This window comes from Mya arenaria, chromosome 4, assembly GCF_026914265.1.
Source record: "Mya arenaria isolate MELC-2E11 chromosome 4, ASM2691426v1".
Taxonomy (NCBI): domain Eukaryota; kingdom Metazoa; phylum Mollusca; class Bivalvia; order Myida; family Myidae; genus Mya; species Mya arenaria.
In genome coordinates this window covers 63,450,500-63,473,022 of record NC_069125.1, presented here as the reverse complement: position 1 = coordinate 63,473,022, position 22,523 = coordinate 63,450,500, and the positions used below count along the sequence as shown (strand labels likewise).

At 35.3% G+C, this 22,523-nt stretch overlaps 2 protein-coding genes across 2 annotated transcripts; one reads left to right on the top strand and one right to left on the bottom strand.

Annotated features, from left to right (window-relative positions):
- Positions 1 to 429: 429 nt before the first annotated feature.
- On the top strand, positions 430 to 5,047 carry LOC128231917 (peptidyl-tRNA hydrolase 2, mitochondrial-like). The gene is made up of 5 exons (XM_052945167.1): positions 430 to 570; positions 1,926 to 2,033; positions 3,142 to 3,263; positions 3,384 to 3,496; positions 4,119 to 5,047. The coding sequence occupies exons 1-5, from the start codon at positions 445 to 447 to the stop codon at positions 4,166 to 4,168; spliced, it is 519 nt and encodes a 172-aa protein (XP_052801127.1). The 5' UTR covers positions 430 to 444; the 3' UTR covers positions 4,169 to 5,047.
- A 1,939-nt stretch (positions 5,048 to 6,986) lies between these two features.
- On the bottom strand, positions 6,987 to 22,507 carry LOC128232202 (uncharacterized). Its single transcript, XM_052945615.1, has 3 exons — positions 22,366 to 22,507; positions 10,843 to 10,954; positions 6,987 to 7,690 (listed from the first exon to the last, which is right to left on the bottom strand). Exons 1-3 carry the CDS (start codon positions 22,437 to 22,439, stop codon positions 7,541 to 7,543), a joined length of 336 nt encoding a protein of 111 aa, XP_052801575.1. The 5' UTR covers positions 22,440 to 22,507; the 3' UTR covers positions 6,987 to 7,540.
- Between the last annotated feature and the right edge of the window lie 16 nt (positions 22,508 to 22,523).

The window sequence follows — 22,523 nt, the reverse complement described above, 5'->3', positions numbered from 1 at the left end:
TCAAACCTTATTATGGCAAATTGGACTTTGAAAAGGCTTGCGTTATAATGGATGGCCGGTAACCACAATAATGTGCGTAAAAGGAAATACTTTCATATTTGGACATTCAGTTTGTAGAGTCGCCAAAACAAAAATCGTCCAAGATGTTGATATTGACTACTGGATGACTGAAATACCGTGACCTCAATAAGGAAAAAAAAAACAATCACTTAAAATTGACTCGCTGACATATTGTTAGCGAAGTGTTATTTTGAATTAATAATCTATTCAATTTATTCGGTTCTGTATAGGATTATTTTGAATAACTCGAAAACAACTTCAATTATCAGTGCAATCTGAAACGTTCAGCTATCTTTTAGTAGTGTGTAACCTTTGTTGTACGGTAGTATAAAATGTTACTAGTTCTACTAGAACACAAAAGTGGTGCGAATGAGTACGTAAATAATGTCATCACAAGATATGGCCACGGTTGCTGTTGGTGTTGGTGTTGGGCTTGTTGTCGGTTGGTTTCTACGTGGTAGACTCAGATCTTTATCTACTATTGCAAGAAGAACAGCGGGAAGTCCAGAGGTATTTCATTTTAATAGGAAATACTACCAACGATCAAAAGACAATTGTCTTGTTTCGTAACCAGTAGTTTCGCTCAAATTCATTGTATACGCAGTGTTATTTTGCATCAGAAGAAAAATAAATGGTACTTGATGGTGATTCCACGAACCACCGTAATAAAATAGTAGATTTTACGTTTATTCAAAATGGTTAGATCTGAGCTGAGAGTAAGATTGTATTATTGGTCCCAGATCTGAGCAATCCCAATCAAAAGTAATCTGTTTATTTCGCAAAATTATAATCATATGATTAAAAACTAGTTGTATTATGTTACAGTCATATTGCCAGCTGTTGGGAAATCTCTGATATTCAAGCTTCTGTCGTTTATCTTTCGGGAGAACCTTTATTAGATGATTTTTATTTTTATTTATTTGCATGGTAATGGTTAGTTCTGGCTTCCATAACTTTAATGTTGATATTTATTTTTTTGATGTTTACAACACATTAAACACATCCAAAAAGGTAATATATAACGTGTTCGCTGAAGTTCTTTAGCTAGGTAATGGTTAGTCCAAATAATTGTACGTTGGCGGATTTTTTTTAGATTTTTGATATGGCAAATCCTTCACGTACAAATTGTTTAGTATCAAAAGTGGGTAGTTGTTCCGATCAGGATTCCGGGTTAAAGCATATAGAGTCTATAAAATATCATAAAAACAAGAAATATTACCAGATAATGTTATTTTATATTAGTTCCGTACACAAAAAAATAAATATCCAACTTATAATTATGAGTTTGACGGCTTTTTTTCATTTCATTCTGTCAAAACATAACAATATATACATGAAGGGCACCTGCAAGGCTTCAGGGCACAGTTTTAAATCGCTCGGAACATTTCGGCCATGGCCGAGTTGTTACGATTGTATAACGAGGTCTATCTCGAAGCTTTGTCGGAGGAGGCCGAGTTATTACGATTGTATTGAGTTGTTCCCCTTCGCATAAATGTTTTTGTGTCAGTCAACTTTCGTTTTATTGGAAAGGTAAACAACTTGTTTTAATGCATTAAATGCTTGTTTAGTGCAAAATAACATTTCACTTACATGGTAAAATATGAATATAACTCTTTATGATCAATTTCAACCATAAAATACTTCACTTAAAACAATTTCAATATTTTTAAAACACCCCCGTTTTTTGCACATTCCCGTTTAGACGTTAGGGATTGGAAGAATCCCGTATAACACGTCTATTATTTTAGACTAGGTAATGGTAGACAATTGTACTCTCTGAAATATTTTGTACAAGGTTTAAATCATGCATTAATGTATTGTAATAGAATATATTGCCATCAAATATTTTGTGGTATTTTTTTCAGATAGACTTAACGGATAATTCACCTAGTTTATCAGATGATGGAGAGTATAAAATGGTGATTATTGTTCGAACAGACCTTAAAATGGGCAAAGGAAAAGCAGCTGCTCAGGTATGTCAACGGAATGCAAGGTGGAACTAATCAACATTTTTATATGTTTGAATAACAAAACAGCAATATGATCAGTTGAATTTAACCCTTAAGCTGCTGATGGCGATTTTAAAGGCTTTGCAAACAGCTTGGAACCAGACCAGACGCCAAGTAACTCGGCGCCTGGTCAGGTTCCAAGCTGTTTGCCACTCAGTCAATATATCCCCAAAGTTTTAAGTAAATTGAAAGAAATTTAGAATAAACCAGACAACATTTTTGAGCAGATGACAATTTACCCAGCATGCAAAGGGTTAAATGAAAAGCTGCATCCCATTTTTTTTAGAGAAATTGACTTAATATTAATAATAATTCCTTTATTTTGCTACAACAAAACATTTTTCCATTTCAACTGTTTATAAGTTGTTTTTTTATACATTATGTTATAGTCATTGACTTATAAACCATATAGGTCCTTGATATAGTTGGCTCTAGAGCTCTGTAGTAAGGTGGAGAGAGGTGGCTATTTTTATCTCAATAAAACAACTTAATATGTTGAGTATCTCGCTATAACAACTTATAAACTAGTTTGAATGACGTTCTGTGATTTGCTAAAGTGACTTAGTATCTCGTTTAAATGACTTACTTATCTAAATAAAAATCTAAATAAAACAACATAATTGACCAAGAATCTCCTAATAACCGCATGCACCTCATGGATAAAGAACATTAATATGTATACAATGTTGGAAATTTGAGTGATATCATAAAGCAATTCTGATTGGCAAATTTGTCAATTTAAGGACATACGTAAGTCATTTAAATGAGATACTAAGTCATTTTAACAAGATATGGTAAGTTGTTTCAACAAGATAGGTAAGTGGTTTTAATTACATACGTAAGTCATTTGAATGAGTTTTTAAGTAATTCCATCGAGATACATAGGTCGTGTTAACGAGACAAAAAAATAAAATGTCACCTCAATGCCACTGACTCTGGAGCTTGTGTTCTCCTATCTACAACTTGCTGTCTTAAAATAAAGCTAATATTAACTCTTACTTGAATAAAAAACAATGTCTTTCTCGAAAGTTTATCTATTGTTTAAGTAAATAATTCTTTTAAACTTAAATAGTGTGCCCATGGAGCCCTTGGAGCTGCAGAGAAAGCCATGATGAAGGATAAGGACACATTGTTTGCCTGGAAGGCTTGTGGTCAGCCGAAAGTCGTGGTCAAGACAGACACAGAACAATCATTGTAGGATTTCATTATCATTTCTTTATAACTAAAGAATTACTCATTTACAAATTGAAGTATAGAATTGATGTCTGAGGGATACAGTTTCTCTTTAATAACTTAATATGTTTTCCTATCTAGAATTGAGTTACAAAAGACGGCTCAGGGAAGCGGGCTGATATGCAGTTTGATCCGAGATGCTGGTCGTACACAGATAGCCAGTGGCTCTCGGACAGTGCTTGCAGTGGGGCCTGGTAAGATTATTCTAGAATCTACTTTTCTCCTTTACAACAACAACTGTTTTCTTCAAACCTTCAACACTTGTTTTGCACAATAAAAGTAATGCATGTACAATGTATATACTACTTTAAAGATTTTTACCGAGATGAACTGTTGGTTTAAATGCACTTAGAAGTTGTTCAAATGATAGAGTTTGATATTTTAATCAATCTGTTATCCTCAAGTATACAGCTATCACCTTTAGACTATCAAAACAATAAGTAAAGTGTGTTCAACAACATGTTTAAATTTAAAACAAATTGTACAAATTATTGACCTTAATGAAAAGGCTCCTCTCAAGTCTTAATACATGAAAGTTTCAGTTCTTGTTTAAAAAGATGTAGTCTATTTCTAACTGAACAAAATGTAGTTCTCATTTAGTCATTTTAGTCTTATATACTTCAGATACATATACAGTCATTACTACTTTGTTATAAAAATGGGATGAAGGGTTATTCGTAAGTGTATTAGAATGGGTATAAAATAGCTTCCAATGTGGAAAATAGCTGCATAACACATAACTTTTTTTAGAAATTTAAACATACTTATAGTAAAGTAAGAGTCTGTATTAGATAAGATGTGACTTTCTATTTTCAGGTCCAGCTAGGCTCATAGATACAGTTACAGGACACTTGAAACTATACTGACGATAGTTCAACCATTCTAACCACCTCTTAAATGATCCATATGACTGTGATACTACCTATACTTGAATGTGCGAGATGGAGTCAGTAAACATGGCTGCATTTAATTAACTCCAAGAGTGGGCTTTATAATGTTTCTTAAATATTTGCACTTTAAGCAATACTTTGAACTCATACTTGATAAAAAAACAAGATTAAGTGAAGAAAATTGGGGTGACTATAAAATTTGGAAGGAGATTGCTATAATGAAATTTAGAGTCTTCAGGCAATACATGTAACTTGAGATGATTATGCTGTGTGAAAACGCCCAAGAAGTGCTCTGATTACATTGTGTCGGAGCTGCTCCTGGAGAAACACTGGCACAGAAAGACTGTCAATAGTTGGTGGTTGTATTGCCTTACTTGACCTGATGTAGTCCATTTGTGGAATATTTTGTATTTCAATGTATGAAGTGAATGGGCAGTGAGTGAGGTGCCTTGTAAATTAAAAATGTATTTTGTTATAAAATAAATTTATCACTGTATGAACATTGATTTAAGGTAGCTAATAATGATCATTTGATGCTCAGCATTGCTATATGTACATGCTTTTAAATGGAGTTTTACACATTATTATGGTGTAACATTTCATTTCAAATACTGGAAATGATTGAGCTCTATGTATATTCAGTATTTCCATATTACTACATGTTCATTGTTAAGGTATACAAATTAAGGAAAATGTCAACAAGAATCGAAATAAAATAATTATTATTTATTAAAGATCATTATCTGTTTCTTCTTACTTGCATTCGTGATAACTTTATTCCTGATAATTATGTGTTATGTATATTTGGAGCTGTGTGGATTTGCAGATGGAAACTCTATAAAGAAATGAACATGATGCTGGTTGTCGTTCTATTAGACCAAGAAAGGGAAAATATTTGGTCAATTTATAATAGCACAATGTTGCATAATCCAATGGATAACTTTTAAGATTGATGACAATTTAATCACAAGTGACAAGGCGGAGAATTTGTTAAAAAAAGTACCAGTCACAGTCAAACCCAAATATGATACAAAGGAGCAAAATTTGTAAGACATTTAGAGTCTTGTCTGATTATTATACCCATACTATATGTGAGCCATTTTAGTTTGGCATTATTCAGGTGGTACTAGGGCTCTTTATCTGATGATCAAAGTCTTCCTAGACATGATCTATTTATACACTGTCACAAAGTTCAATCATGGTTGGGTAATTAAAACATGTACTAGTTTTATTGTCTGCACAAGATCTAAATCAACTTTTTATGTAAAAGGGGCATAATTCTGGAGTTACTGCAGTGATTTATCCCTAGATCAAACTTGACTTTTACATTATTCCAACAAATAGTGTCACCAAGTTTCATCAGGATTGGATAATATATACTTGTTATTGTCTGCGCGAGATATAAACCTAGTATTTTTAAATGTAAATGACTGAATGGGGCGATTTACTACACTATTGAACTTTACTGAAAATTATGCCAGCAAACACCATTAAGCCAATTTTATAATGACAGGATAATAAATACTTAAGTTATTGTCTGCACAAGGCATGAACCTATTTTTGTATGTAAAAGGGACATAACTCTAGTTACTAAGGTGATTGACATCAGAATCACACTTGTTGGAGACATTATGCTCATAAAAAACCTGTCACCAAGGTTCATGATGATTGGATAAGAAATGCTTATGTTCTTGTCTGCACAAGACATGAACCAACAATTTAACTACCGGGTATAATGGGGCATCACTCTTAACGTTACATGTACTGAGGTGATCTATCCCATGATCGACACATATTGCCTCACAACACTGTTGTTAAGTTAGATCATGCATTGAATGCAGATATTTTCATATAAATTCAATATCTTTTTAACTTACCAAGTTGGCATAAGTTTTTCTTAAATATGTTCAAATTAAATAATTCAATTTATTTGAATAAAAAATGCCACCAACATCAATATACTGCTTTGAACAGAGTTTCTGTAATGTCATGGTGAATATCACTCAATTTGCAACTGCATTTAATGCCTATGCAGCTTGAGGAAGAATAGGACCATGAATTTGTTTTCGAATTTATTTCCAAAAACTGGTTTACACCTAATGCAGCGAATGCCCTTATTAGGAACTGTTTTTATACTTCAAGTACATGACATATACATAACACTTCTGAAGCTATGAGTCTTCGAGGTATACCACTGACATCAATATTGACACTTGTCAAAAAATACTCGTTATGTCAAAAGCTATATAATTTGTTCAATTCTGCATTTAATACTGTCAAGGAAATAAGAGAGCAGACAGGTGTAAAGATGTAACTACATGAATATGTAATTTTCCTGTTGGTGACCTTCTTAAAATTGATTTCCATTTATAGATGATATACCATTCCACCGGAAAATCGACGTTGTGCTTTGGTTTTAAATGGTATGATTTCTTAAAATTTGCAACTCCTGTAACATTAGAATACACAATTCAAAATCTGTTACAACTCTATTGAAATATATACACTATCGTCTTTGTTTAGCAAAAGGGAAACATGTTACGTTTCGCAGTGATTTGTTACACATAGGTGATCAGAAAAAAAGATGTGTCTAGTGTACATGTATATTCTGATGAAGCATTACATTTGTTTTTAAATTGTCTGTGTAACAGTATGGCTGAAATAAATAAGGTATCTCTGATTCCTCCAAAATAATGTTTATATGCCAGTACATGCCAAATGTTCCAGTAAATGTTTCCATCTTTTGGCGAGAACAATTGCATATGCATAGGAAATATTTCCCAACAAAAACCAGAACTTTTTAAAGCATTTATTGCCATCTATCAAATAATAATGACCAACAGTCATTGAGAGTAAACCAACAGGCCCAACACACTTGTGTTGGCATAAAAATTGTCAACAAGCCCTGTTATATAAGATCCAGAAATTGAGCAAGCCAGAAATGCATTTTTCTTTAGAGCTTGTGATTACTGGTGAACAAAAGACCTCTTATTTAAGCTTCCAATAAAGATTTATTATTGTAACAAGTACTTTTAACATAAAGCACTCAAATATTAAATATATATTTCTGATGCCATAAAATGTGTATGGTTAAACCATTCATTCTGTCTATCTCAACGATTCATTAAAACACAACAAGTCGCAACATGTAAAGCTGGTGGTGCATTGCGATTAAATTGTATTTGTTATAAATCACAACCAATAGTCTTTTTCAGATCATGTTTTAACATACTATACGTAAACTCTTAAAAAATTATATCCATTTAATATATTTCTTTTCATGTAGCCACTTCACATATACTTAGAGATCCCATACAAATGCTCTTGACTATCCATGTTCTCGTTAAATCATTCCCACTTTCGATGCTTTCCTAAATTGTCTTCAATGTGATCTTCTAAAGTTCTGTCAGAGTAAAATTTACTTTTCCTTGAGGCAAAAAAGTCCTTTGCCTTTTGATATTTCTGCGGATGTGCCTTCCCATATTGTGCTTCTTCATACTGAAAAATAAGCGAAAGAATAATAACATTAGTGTAAAGGCCATAATTGAAAATATTTTGAGGGGCCATTTTGATTACGGTATTCATAGATTTTACAATATGAAAAAAAAATTGCATTACATAGATATTATACAATAGCTGACAGAAATTGTTTCTGATGACTGATCGCTGACTTCATGGGCAACTGATTTTTGTTTTAAAATACTCGATCAGTGTTTAATACCTACCAGTGGAATAAAGGAACTGTGCATGCAAATCATACAAATTCTAAAATAATTCCAAAATTAGCAAGTTTTAGGATGATTTAATTATCAACATGAAGCTAGCACCAATGCTCATGTGTTTTCTTCAGTCAAACAAGGAGCATAACTCTGGCAAGATCTGTACAAAGCTTCATTTTTAAGGTGTGGCTCAGATTAAACTTTTTGCACAACAACGATCACCACCACATCTAGACACAAATCTCAACTTTTTTTCTATGTAAAGCAGACAAGCTAAAAATGTCACAAGTAGGATGATGCTATATGGATTTACCCTGGTGTATCCTAGTTTCATTGTTGTGTTAAAAATTGAGGCAAACAACATTATTCTCTGAGTATCTTAAAGCTGCCCTCTCACAGATTTACCATATACACAAGAAATGCCTCAATGCGACGAAACAAAGTTTTTAATGATTAACAGAAGAACTTCAGCCCAGTCTGTGTCTGTTATGTCAACCCTAACTAAGTTATTCAGTTTCAACCATTTTTCTATTTTAGTAACAGTGACCTTGATCCTAGGGACCCCAAACACAATCCTATGAAAGGTCTCCAAAAACTCTTCCTTTATACCTGGTTTGGTCAAGATATGTAGACCCTGTCTAAAATTATTTAGTTTCAACCATTTTTCTATTTTTAGTAGCAGTGACCTTGACCTTCAACCTAGGGACCCCAATCGCAATCCCATGACAGGTACACATAAACCCTTTCTATAGACCAAGTTTAGTCACGATATGTCATCCCTAACTAAAGTTATTCAGTTTCAACTGTTTTTCTATTTTTAGTAACAGTGACCTTGACCCTAGGGACCCCAAACACAATCCCATGAAAGGTCTCGATAAACTCTTTCTACAGACCAAGTTTGGTCAAGATATGTCAACCCTAACTAAAGTTATTCAGTTTGACGCCGCCCGGCCGCCTGAACAACGACGTTTGCCATTCTAATAACCAGGTTTCACTAAGTGAAAACCTGGTTAATAAATTTTATTTTTTGTCAAGGAAAGGGCAAATTGCTGCGTAAATATCTACAAACCAATGATAAAAGATTGCTGACAAAAACTCAGATGGTAGATTTTCATATTTCCGATAAAAAATAAATGTTTTATGGCTTAAACCGCATAAAAGATAAAACATCAATTTTTTAACTTAAATATTAAAATCTGTGATCTATTTTTTTGTCAGGAGTCTTGTTAAACTGGTTTTCAATAATTTTCGCAAAAATTGGTTCGTTTCCAAGACAAAAAATATAAAAGTTGTCAAAACATTCAATCTGTGAGAGTGCAGCTTTAACACTGAGTCTGACATGTTTACAAAGTAATTTGGGTCAGATTTTTCAATTCATTGTATTGAGAACAAAAATGTGCTGTACATGTAAGTACTTTTTCAGGAACCTATTCTGATCTAATAAATTTTCATCAGTCCAATAGGCTTATAAATTAATGTACCCCCAAATAGAAATATCCATATAGGACTTTAGTTTGTCACCTGGTGTGCTGTTGTGCCCCAATATGTTAAAGTCGTATGTAGCCCCAAAAGTATTGAACACTCATAAAACTTTAGGTATGTAGGTCATAACGGGAAAATGTGCATTAATGACTTGTTTGACATTTCATTCTGTCTAATAAGAGTTATGACCCTTGAAATAATTCAAAATATCATGATGCATGTAGCTCCAGAACTATTACACTCATGAAACTTCACAGGAATTTTGGTAGGCATTGGAAATTGGGCAACAGGGACTACCATGTAGCATCTAGCAGAGTATTGCACCTACACACATGAACTCGCATATAGGAATGTTGGTTAGGTTTTTGTGCACATGCCATTCTTTATATTTAACAATGTCTAACAAGAGTTATTGCCCTTGAATTACTAAACAAGAGCTTGGACAGAGTGACAGCACCCTTGTCTATTTCACCACTTTTAACCTGAATTTCTAAGACCAGTACAAAAGGGCCATAATTTGCATTACCCATGCAAGATAATTACCTCTGTAGGCTGGATGGTTGAATTTGAATAATAAACTTTATAAAGGCCATTATTTGCATTATATGAAAAATAGAGTTTCTTACTCAATAATTAATTAAGCAGGTTAAATGGTTGGGAACACTTGTGTGAAGTTTAATTGCCATACATAAAGTATGCTGAGATATTGACTTAAATATGCTTACACGCAAAACCTTAAAAAAGGTGTGACACTGATGCAAGGGTGAGTAGTATAGCTATCATTATTCTTTGAATAGTCAAGCTAATAACTACTTCATTTAACCTATCTGTTTTCAAAGGCAAAATATTTAAGGGCATACTATGCAAAATAGAGTAACATGTATTTCAAAATAGAGTTATCTAACTTGATTAATTTAGTAGGTTGGATGGTTGTAAACCATTGTTAAAAGTTTCATTGCAACACATCAAGTAGTTGATGAGATACTTACACATAAGTGATAACATACAATACCATAACCAGAATTTTTGAGTCGAATAATAAAGGATTATAATTTGCATTAAATTATTAAATTAAGGATAGAGTTATCTAACTTAAATAATTTGGTAGGTTGGATGGATGGGAGCACATGACCAAAGTTCCAATGCAATACATAAAGTAGTTACTAAGATACTAACATCAAGGTGCTAAGATGTAAAATGATAACCAACCCAGGTGAGAGGCAGAATGGTATAATGGTCTGAAAAATCTTGTGTCAAATTTACAATGAAAAGAATTGCACCTACACTCATGAATCTTCATAGGAACATTGGTCAGCAAGGGCTGGCTGCAACTGAATTGATTCACATTTGACTGCTTAATTCCACTAAATAATATTTAACCATGCCTGTGTTCATGACTGTCATTGCTCTTGGTTCAGACATGCCAGTTATTGAAGCAAAATTGCTTACATTAGAGAGATAAGGGTTATTGAGGTATGTGTTGTTCTGCTCTTCCATCATCAGGTAATTTACTGCCAGCATCTTCTGGGAAGTCTTAATTGGTTTATACTTCTGATTAGCTCTGAAAAACAAACCAGTGAAAATATATCATTTATGAAAGATATTTGTGTTCATTTATTTCTGTGCTTGTAGCATCTAGTTTAGCACTCTCAATAAAACAAACTAACAGAGATGCCCTTAGACAACAGGGAACATGCGTCTTTACAGCAGTGCAATATATATATGAACAATGAAATGAAGAAGTAGAATGCTAATTGAATTTCCATTTCAAGCCCTACTGTTTAATTTGGCCAGTATATGTTTTTATAACTATTTCCGAATAAAGTTGAATATGCCCTTCTGATATGTTAATATAAAACTTTAAAAACTTATAATAGAAGTTATATCATGCCCTACTTTGTATTTTTGATCTCAGAAAATGTCCCCAAAAGGATAATCAAAATGTCTCTATTTCTGTCATAAGATTTTGAGCATTTTAAGGATGTTTTGACACAAGTGGGGACATTTTGACTAGTTTTTTTTAAGGGCTTGAGCGTTCTTCATCTATTGATCGGAAAATGGTTTTCAGCTTCAGGTGACCATGACCTTGAACTTTCACCCACTGACATCAAATATCAATAGGGTTCATCAGCTGGTCATCACCAACCTACCTACCAAGTTTGAGATCCTTGACCCTAAGCATTCTTCATTTATTGACCGAAAATGGATTCTCTGCCAAAGGTCACCACAACCTTCACCTTTGACCCTCTAGCCTCAGAATAAATCTGGTTCAACTGCTTGCCATTGACAAACCTACCTACTAAGTTTGAGATACCTGAGCCTAAGTGTTCGTCAATTTTTGATAGGACACTGATTATCTGCTAAAGGCTTACCTTGACCTACTGACCTTAAAATCAATAGGCTAGTTATGACCAATCTGCCTACCAAGTTTAAATTATTTATCCCTAAGTGCTCTTCATTTTTCGACCAGAAACGGGTTTTCAGCCAAAGTACGAAATGACTTTTACCTTTTACCCACTGACCTAAAAATCATTCAGTTTCGTGAATATTGGATGAATATAATGGCTTTAGTGTGTTCCAAAGCTGACAGAGCTAACTTGGCAGTTGATTCTTACCCATACCAACTATCCTCCTCCCCCATTAAACTTCAGGCTAATCCAGGAAGTCTTTACCTTTTACTTCTTACACATGTATGGCAGTGGAGTAGACCTTAGAAGACACAGTATAAGATAAGTATGCTTGGTGTGGGACTTGAAACCATGGTAGCTTGAACACTAGCACTGCACTACTGAGCTAACTGGGCGTCTGGTTCTTACCCAATGTAGTGTGTGTAGCAATGGCTTTGATTGAGCCTAATTTCAGGCGCACTTTTCCCTCAGCCTTAAGAACATTGACTTTAAAAGTGTATTCAATATTATTGTATCAACACCGCACCCTCGTAATTATCGGGGTCGGTGGAATTACCGAAAACCCGAAAATCCCCGTAAATACCGAAAATCCCTTCCATTTTCTGAGGTATATAGCGTTTTCTTAAATACGCCCGGATTTACTACTTTATTGTGTTCGAATGTTGTATGCCGTAATTGTTGGAGGTTGGAGAGGGGTGGGGAAGCCTAGGGAGGGTGGGGATGGGGGTCGTGGTGACTAAAACCCGGGACCCCCTTTCATTTTCAAAAGTTCGTACAAAAGAAGAGTATGCGAGGAGGTTCTTACACCGTTCCTTCAAAATTGCATTGTGTTTTAGTGGGTTGTATGCTGTATATCTTGGTGGTTGGAGAGGGGTGGGGGAGTCGGAGTAGTTGGGGTGGGGCAGGGAGTGATTAAACCCCGGGAACCCCATTCATATTTCTAAGTACATACACAAGAGTATGCAGTATGGTTTAAAACTGTATTGTGTTTAAGTGGGTTGTATGTCGTGGTTGAGGTTGGTTGGAGAGTGGTGGGGGAGTCGGAGGAGGGGGTGGTGGCTACGAAGAAGTCTCAAATACTACTTTCACATATCTCATTTCAAATTGTAGAGGTAAGGGAGGGTAGGGTCGTACCTTACCGTATATAAAAAAGTATGCGAGGGTGTGTACGCCGATATTTAATACTTCATTTTGGTCGTCCTGTATGCCAAAGTTGTTGGTGGGTGGAGGGGGGTGTGGAAGTCGGACGAGGGGGGTGGCTAAATCCCGGGAAGTCCTTTTAATTTCATATATGTTAATGTTTTAACGACTAGTTCAATATCACATTTCATTGTGTTTGGTTGCTATTCGTATTTTAAGTATATCGTATATTGAATGTTTTAAAGGTGTATTATTTGTTATTGGTATTTCCTGTAATAAGTTATCCGTTTATTTCGTTGTAAAGCGCCTTTGAACGTGTGGTTAAAAATGGTGCTGTATAAGTTAATCGATAAATAATAATTGTGTATTGTGAACAAGTTGTGTGTCGAGAAAGGTGAATAATTGGTATCAAGCGGGAGTTGATTATATTCAAAGTCAAAGTCAAACACGGTTTATTCTCTCATACCATAAACATGGCAAATGAGGTCCTATACAAAACATATATACATGGCGGCAGATATAATGTAAATTTCTAACTACAATTCATATGATACCCAATACGAGTATCGGACGGTCATTTACATGAAGCCAGAAAACATTATAGTCAAATCACAATGAATAAGGTTGTATCAATAGTAGAAATATTACCTTTGAATCACTTGTACATAAGAAAAAGAATATCTAACAATTGTGTGCCTAGTTTATACAATTGTTCTTATGTGTATCATAACGATTTGTATGTGTCTCAACTGTTATGTGGAATCGCTTGGTATGTTTCATTGCACAATCTCGCGAAGAAAGAAATGCAAATTGCACAATTTCACATAAATACCATCACTGTACCTAAATAAGAATCATCAACATATTTTAACATTTGTCATGACAATGATAGGAAAGTGTATTTACTGAATAAAGGCTTAATATAAGATTTAATATCATAAAGCATACTATTTAAATTCATACATGAAATATTCGTCTCAATATCGATATGGACATGTCATTGTGAGATATTGGTCCATGTCTGATACCTATCAGTAATGACACCCCGCTGTGACAGATTCTTATCGTGCGGTCAGTACTTGGAACCATGCTCTCACTGATGACTATAATACGATGTGTATTGAACGCCAATGGCGGTCAGGTTCAAAACGGGATGCTCCTTTGAACCAGAAATTAAATCTTGTATTTACACAAAGGAGTATTTGAAGATAAACTTTAAATATTCACTTATAATTATAATAGTTTTGTTCATCCTCACCTGATGTGAATAATTTTTTGGATGTATTTATGATTCTATTTCATATTATGTATAACCTATGTCATACCATGTGTTTGTTTATTTATTATTCATTTGTGGTTAAGAAGATGATGTACTTTGTACAAGTCTTAATAAAATATCTGTTCTGTTTTATTTACACGAAGGTAACAAGTAAGAGTACGCGGTGTATGAGAGAAACATCTGAAGTCGGAATATTTATTTCTTAATGCAGTGCAGTTCAAGAGTACATTGCACGTCAGTGTTTCTATATATATGTATGTTTTATCAATTATATTCGTATTGTTCTTGGTATAATAATAGTACAATATAGATTTAGTGAATACATTTTAGGAAAAGCGTTGTAAGCATTTGCTTTTAAAAAGAAAGGCGAGGAATATTTGGGGAATAGTTGAAAGCGAATATGGATTTTAAAATTGGCTAATTAAAGTCGGAACACCGTGAGAACGTGATATGTTAAATTTCACGTGTTTGGTAAAAGGGTGTGAATTCGCAGTACCTAATGAAAGCGCTTGTTGATATATCAAAGTTAGAACCGTGTAATGAGTGTTTGTAGCAGAATTAACACCTTGGCATGGCTTGAGCACAATCGTCAGATTGTCAGTATATATAAAGGTGTGTTCAAATATATTGCATGTATGTTATGTTCACCCTTGTTATTAAAAATGAAGAAAGTTGCAATTTTCGGGGACAGTCACGTCTGGCGACTAGACGCATTCTGCAATGAGGACCTCAAGGTGCGTTGTTTTTTCATGTTCACTCACTATGTACAGTAAAACCTAACTTCCTATTTAGTTAGCTTACATCGGCGATTTATACGTGTTTGTTTCTAGTTGTCATATAACGACATGCCAATATACTCGTACTAAAAAGTTTTAGGATGGTCAATCTGTGAGAGTGCAGCTTGTAGACTTTTTGTAAACACCTACTGTCACGATTTAATGACTCAACCTAATTAAGCGTACTAAATATTAGGTCTGAATGTACAATGATATATTATGTATTCATATGTGATGTTTAAGCACTTTGCACACTGGGAAATGTTACAGTCATAAGTTGTGTAGTAATTCTATAATTGAAAGGCCGCATATATATTCTGTTTTGTATATATTATGTTTTACTTCAATTGAATATATACGGATGACAATTATTAAAACAATGTTGCAATGAGGTGATAATTGAAAAGAATATTACAAAGGCAACATCTGTGAAGCCATTTACAATATTAAATGTATTCTTTTAGGTGCCTATGGAGGTGCGTTTCTTTGGTGCGGGCGGGATGAAAGCTTCCAAACCCAAACCAGGACTTTTGAAACAGGTGAAGATGTACGGGGCGGACTTGGTGATAGTGAGTTTGGGCGGCAATGATATCACAACTACATCCGTACCGAAGGACATAGTGGCGGCCGTACTTGACATTGCCCAGGACTTCCTTGACAGTGGTGTATCTACCATCCTGGTGTTGGAGATTGGGGAGCGTGGAGCATTCCGGGACGGGTTGGGGTACAGGTCTTTTGCAAGCCAGCGCGCACAAATTAACCAGTTGCTGGGGAAGAGAGAGAGAGCTCGTTGAAGTTTTGCGGCTTCCACACATACGTTTTCCAGCCGAGTTCATGCGAGACAAAGTACATTTAAATGAGAAGGGACTGAAAAAGTTGTTTTATAGAATTAGGTCGGCAGTGTGCCGGTACATGTAATTGTGCTCGTTTCATTCGTCAATAATGTTAATTTGTATCTGTTCATGTGTTCAGCATAATAAACATTGCAGGATGAAGTTTGAAGCCACTGACTACAGTCAAAGCAGTTGTGCGTGCGTGCATGCGTGCTTGCGTGCGTGCGAATCCAATTTGCCGTACAGAAAGCGAAATCCCTCAGCTTGTGATTAATAACGCGATTTATTCTAGCCAAGCGTAATCACAAAGAAGAATGGTAGTAGCAGTTCACTGCCACTAAACCGATACACATTCCCTGCAATGTGTTGTTTTCTAAGACAGTTATATGAGCTGAAATTAAATCATGATGATTAAGAATGGGCGAATTGAGTGTATAATCCAGCTATTACTCAAAACAAGATGACGTGTCACCAGTGTACAAATAATATGAAAGAACATTGGGGAATATAGAAATGTATTTGTACAGTTCCTGAAGTATGCGACCATTAAGGTAGCACACCCCTAATAAAACCTCCACTCGATACTCAATGCTTTAGCCTGTAGTGTTAAGCACAGGGACTAAGAATATTTTGAGGGTTTCATGATAATGGTTCGAATCCAGCCAGAAGCACATTGCAATATTTTTTATTTATTTTTTGGTTTCATTACCTAACATTTCTATACAAAAGTTCAAATTGTATTTTAATTAAAAGTAATGAGATAGATGTTTACACATATTAATATATTAGCATCTGTGACGTTTTTTAACTCGCAATTACGGCTGAAATAGATGTTTGGGATTCACCAACTTAATTTGTTAAGAATGAGACGGTTTAACATTTCGATATTTTGGCATAATGTTCTCAGAAGACAATTCTTAATACTAAACTACAGGAGTATTTCAAGATAGTGTTGTTTTTGTATATATGTTAATATTATATGTAATGTGTGTCACCTTTTGTTCTCTAACTTGTGCAGATTTTCTATTGTGGTTAGCCGACTGTTTGATAAAGTAAAGCATCGCTACTTGCTAAGTAAGACAAGATTTCACAGATTGTAACAACTGTAAAAATTTACGAAAAGATGTATATGGTATTATAATTTAATTTAAATTATTTTTCAAGAATTAGCTCATTTAGGACTTTTAATGCTCACTGCAAATTCACATTCAGTTACCAATCAGTTCACATTAAAGTCGGTGACAGTAGCACATGATTTTGTAATGTTTTATTTGTATTGTATCAGATATTGTGTGCAATGAGTTGATGTTGATTATTCTATGCAATATTTTTTTCGTGGTCACTTTGTTATATTTATAATCTATGCAATCTATTTATGCATGTACGCCGATGTTTTCATTCGGAGCACCTTGGCCATTTCCTACGAAAACAACCTCAAATGTCTATGAACGGTTTACAAAGTAAGAAATCGGTACACTTTAACTACGCCGCACGCAAGTAGATCGCGTTGTACATTGAATTAAGCAGCTGTACTTATGTTTGCAATTTTATAAAATTAACGGGCAACTATTTTCAACTTAAATCTACACATTTTTTCATTATATAATGTAGAATTTACGGACCTTCTTAACTGAGGTTGTTCTCGAAAAAATGAAGCTCAACATGAATACTTCTATGCAACCATTATTTATGTCCATGTCATGCTTGTGTTGTTGTGATATTTGCCACATTTTACCAAACTTAATCTATTGGTGTATAATTTCGCGTTTCTTTTGCCCAGTTTATTTCCATCTTTTCAACTGTCACTTGGTCCCCGTTTTTTACTGTTTGTAGAAATTGTGTAACCTCCACTTGTGTTCACAGTCAGTTAAGGGCGCTGTATGAAATGCAGATAACTTTTCAAAATCCTTCTTTAAAATGAAAATAATACAACAAAATAATTCACACAGCTACCACCGATTAAAACAAATATAGATGAAAGCAAAATGGCAAAGAAATTAAAAAAACATACATTTAAATCCAGTCAGCGGACATTTAAATATATTAAAGACCTATGTCATGTATCAGTTTGTCTAGCTGTGCTTCGAAAACGCCTTAATTGTGCTTCTCAGTTGTGTTGTAATTATGTGTGTTAATTGTTTCGATATATATATAAGATCACCGGATATGGCGCTCGGTAAGACCAGAACATTCGTTATGTACAGGAACATCTAGATTAATTGAAACTACGTAAATGCTGATGTCGTTGCCTTCATCATGTCCAGCTACTTACGGACTAACCCCAAATTTTACTGTTTTTTACCATATCTGATAGGGCGCCTCATATGGGAGATCATGTGACGCCGAACTACCCGAAAAAAGCGTGTTGAAAATTACCAAACGAAAATTTCCCATTATATGGAGTAACATCAAATTCATGCATAAGCGCATTCAATTGTTTGTTGTGGATTTACTGTGCGCCATTGTCCGGTACAAAAAAAATTGTCATTTTAGATGTTATGTGTTTTATTGTATGTCTTTTTGTTCATAAAATGTGTTTTTGAATTGTGTAACATTTTGTATCATTTTTGCTCGTGCCATGCTGTGTCTACTCTGGAAAACATGTCATACCTTTTGAAGTGCTTGCGCGTGAGTTTGTTGCTACAGAGACCCGCCGTGAATCCCATTGTAGGGAAACTTCAGTCGCACTGAGGTGGCATATCTCTCAGCGCAACTCGCGTCGCAAGTGCAACTACTCCTTTTTCCAAATTGCGTTAACCTTTTGTCGTCGTCGAAAACCATGCGCCAATAATAAGCAATAATAGCGGCTAGCTTATGTCAACATGCACTTTTAGGTCAAACGATATACATGGTACATTCAATTTTGGGATGTACCATTTATGTCAGAGCTAGACAATCAGTGAAACCCATTTAAGCGCGTGAGTTTGTTGCTGCAGAGACCCGCCGTGAATCCCATTGTAGGGAAACTTCAGTCTCACTGAGGTGGCATATCTCTCAGCGCAACTCGCGTCGCAAGTGCAACTACTCCTTTTTCCAAATTGCGTTAACCTTTTGTCGTCGTCGAAAACCATGCGCCAATAATAAGCAATAATAGCGGCTAGCTGATGTCAACATGCACTTTTATGTCAAACGATATACATGGTAAATTCAATTTTGGGGTGTACCATTTATGTCAGAGCTAGACAATCGGTGAAACCCATTTAAGCGCGTGAGTTTGTTGCTGCAGAGACCCGCCGTGAATCCCATTGTAGGGAAACTTCAGTCTCACTGAGGTGGCATATCTCTCAGCGCAACTCACGTCGCAAATGCAATTACTCCTTTTGTAAACGGCCAGCAATAAATACGGTTAGCTGATGTCGACTACATTTACTGGGATGGATTATTCCTTAATCATCGCTTTATGATGAAATATTTCTCTATATCGCATCAACAACAAATAAATAAAAATAGTTCAGGAAAAGTTCATGAAGAGTTCGAACTTGCTCGACAACATGACATGTTACAGGCATATTTTCCTCGCGTTTCGCTTTCGAGTCTTTGAGGTACGCATGAAGTAACAACTGTACTTAAAAAATGAAAAAAGGGTGCTTATGTTTTCAGTTTATGTCCCCCTTTAGGGAAAGCTGAGACATATGCATTGACGTGACATTCAACAGTACTGCCAACAATGTCACACCATTATACCTATCTTTCTAGCCATGGGTTCTTTGTATGCTTTGCTTGATAATTGACAGTCATTATACAACTGTTTTGTCAACTCAGTTTTACATCTTGTACATATGTTTTATTTATTTTATTTTAAACACTGACTGTTCAGGCTATCATATGTGTATTTAACTTCTATTATTATACATGCTTTACATTTGCCACAACCCTTGCGCGTTAACTAGTGCTACATTGCTGCTGAAGAGAGCCATTATATAGCTCTCTTACGTGGACTTAAAACATTGCATTTCTGTATGATTACTAACCCATTTAAATGCTGGTATGCCTTTATGTGAATAGTTCTAAAACGGGATATTAAGGTTTATAGAAAAATGTTTGTGAGCTAGATAGGTCTATATAACAAACAAGGTACAGTTCACGAGTACTGTCATAGTGGCAAGACGGTTGTTAATTACCTTTAATTCGAACATATCACTTTACGGTCATTCCCGTGAATGTTTCGGCAACCTAACTGTTTTCGCAGAATAGGATGATTATTTCAAAATAAGTATCGATTTCTTTCGGGATTAATTGATGAATATTTTTAACATTGCATAAGCAGTCCGTCTTAAAATAATACGAAATGAAAGTCCATAAGGGAGGGAGGTTATTTGCAATTAGACCAATTTTTTATGATTTTTTGAAGATGCTGTTGCATTTCAATGTTCTCTGAAGCTGTAGTACGCAACAAATTAGGAATGTGTTGAAACTTCTTCAACTAAATGAGGGTAGGTTTTGGGTGGGGGTGGGGGATGGGCCATGACGAGAGCGCCTCCTCGTGGTGTGGCCTGAATATAGCACGGTGAATGAACAATCTGTTTTTCATCTAAATTAGAAAAAAATATATATATATAATACAAATCTTTGGTTCAATTCAAGTCCACATTTATCCTGCCATAACTGAACGCTCTCATATGGTCGAAAATTAGCAATATCACTTCGCTTAAGATCATCCTCTTTCATATAATATACCACTTCGGGACATATGGCATTATAATAACCGCCTACTCAGCCCCCGAAGGTGAACAGACCTCGGCTTACGCCTCGGTCCATATACACCTTCGATGGGTAAATGGCCTGTCCTTATTATGTCATATGGCCCTCAGTGGTGTATTATATTAAATTTCTTTAATATCGTAAACACTGACGTGCAACGTACTCTTGAACTGCATTACACTAAGAAATAAATATTCAGACTTCCGATGTTTATTTCATACACCGCGTACTCTTACTTGTTACCTCCGTGTAAATACAAGATTTAATTTCTGGTTCACAGGAGCATTCCGTTTTGAACCAGAACGCCATTGATTGGGGTTCAATGCACATCGTATTATAGTCATCAGTGACAGCATGGTTCCAGGTACTGACCGCACGATAAGAATCTGTCACAGCGGGGTGTCATTACTGATAGATAACAGACATGGACCAATATCTCACAATGGCATGTCCATATCGATATTGAGACGAGTATTGCATGTAAGTATTTAAACGGTATGCTTTACGATATAAAATATTAGATTATGCTTTTATTCATTAATAACACTTTCCTATCATGACCAATGTTAATATGCTGTTGATGATTCGTATTTATGTGCAGTGATGGTATTTAAGTGAAATTGTACAATTTGCATTTCTTTCTTCACGAGATTGTGCAATGAAACATACCAAGCGATTCCACATAACAGTTGAGACACATACAATTCGTTATGATACACATAAGGACAATTGTATAATCAACTCCCGCTTGATACCAGTTATTCACCTTTCTCGACACACAACTTGTTCACAATACACAATTATTATTTATCGATTAACTTATACAGCACCATTTTTAACCACACGTTCAAAGGCGCTTTACAACGAAATAAACGGATAACTTATTACAGGAAATATCAATAACAAATAATACACCTTTAAAACATTCAATATACGATATACTTAAAATACGAATAGCAACCAAACACAATGAAATGTGATATTGAACTAGTCGTTAAAACATTAACATATATGAAATTAAAAGGACTTCCCGGGATTTAGCCATCCCCCTCGTCCGACTTCCACACCCCCCTCCACCCACCAACAACTTTGGCATACAGGACGACCAAAATGAAGTATTAAATATCGGCGTACACACCCTCGCATACTTTTTTGTATACGGTAAGGTACGACCCTACCCTCCCTTACCTCTACAATTTGAAATGAGATATGTGAAAGTAGTATTTGAGACTTCTTCGTAGCCACCACCCCCTCCTCCGACTCCCCCACCACTCTCCAACCAACCTCAACCACGACATACAACCCACTTAAACACAATACAGTTTTAAACCATACTGCATACTCTTGTGTATGTACTTAGAAATATGAATGGGGTTCCCGGGGTTTAATCACTCCCTGCCCCACCCCAACTACTCCGACTCCCCCACCCCTCTCCAACCACCAAGATATACAGCATACAACCCACTAAAACACAATGCAATTTTGAAGGAACGGCGTAAGAACCTCCTCGCATACTCTTCTTTTGTACGAACTTTTGAAAATGAAAGGGGGTCCCGGGTTTTAGTCACCACGACACCCATCCCCACCCTCCCTAGGCTTCCCCACCCCTCTCCAACCTCCAACAATTACGGCATACAACATTCGAACACAATAAAGTAGTAAAACCGGGCGCATTAAAGAAAACGCTATATACCTCAGAGAATGGAAGGGATTTTCGGTATTTACGGGGATTTTCGGGTTTTCGGTAATTCCACCGACCGTAATTATCGCATCATTCTACATTTGTTTCAGTTGTATAAAAGTTTAATTCAACATAAATATCCTTAATAACATACCCTATTGTTACATTTCCAGGCGTATTCTTCTTTCGCTTGAAAATGACAGCTAACAATGATATTGTAAGTCGCATGTTGATCGAGTTGTCCAAGGACGACCAACTCCGTATGGTTGTATTTTAGTTTCGAATCTATAAGACCTAAAGGTATGTTGAAAA

Excerpts from the sequence above, each read along its gene's own strand:
- LOC128231917 (XM_052945167.1), top strand. The coding sequence starts at position 445 with ATGTCATCACAAGATATGGCCACGGTTGCTGTTGGTGTTGGTGTTGGG. Across the intron at positions 571-1,925 it reads GAACAGCGGGAAGTCCAGAG|ATAGACTTAACGGATAATTC; the intron begins GTATTTCATTTT and ends TATTTTTTTCAG. Across the intron at positions 3,497-4,118 it reads AGTGCTTGCAGTGGGGCCTG|GTCCAGCTAGGCTCATAGAT; the intron begins GTAAGATTATTC and ends TTCTATTTTCAG.
- LOC128232202 (XM_052945615.1), bottom strand. The coding sequence starts at position 22,439 with ATGCGACTTACAATATCATTGTTAGCTGTCATTTTCAAGCGAAAGAAG. Across the intron at positions 10,955-22,365 it reads CCTGGAAATGTAACAATAGG|AGCTAATCAGAAGTATAAAC; the intron begins GTATGTTATTAA and ends TTTGTTTTTCAG. Across the intron at positions 7,691-10,842 it reads ATAACCCTTATCTCTCTAAT|TATGAAGAAGCACAATATGG; the intron begins GTAAGCAATTTT and ends CTTATTTTTCAG.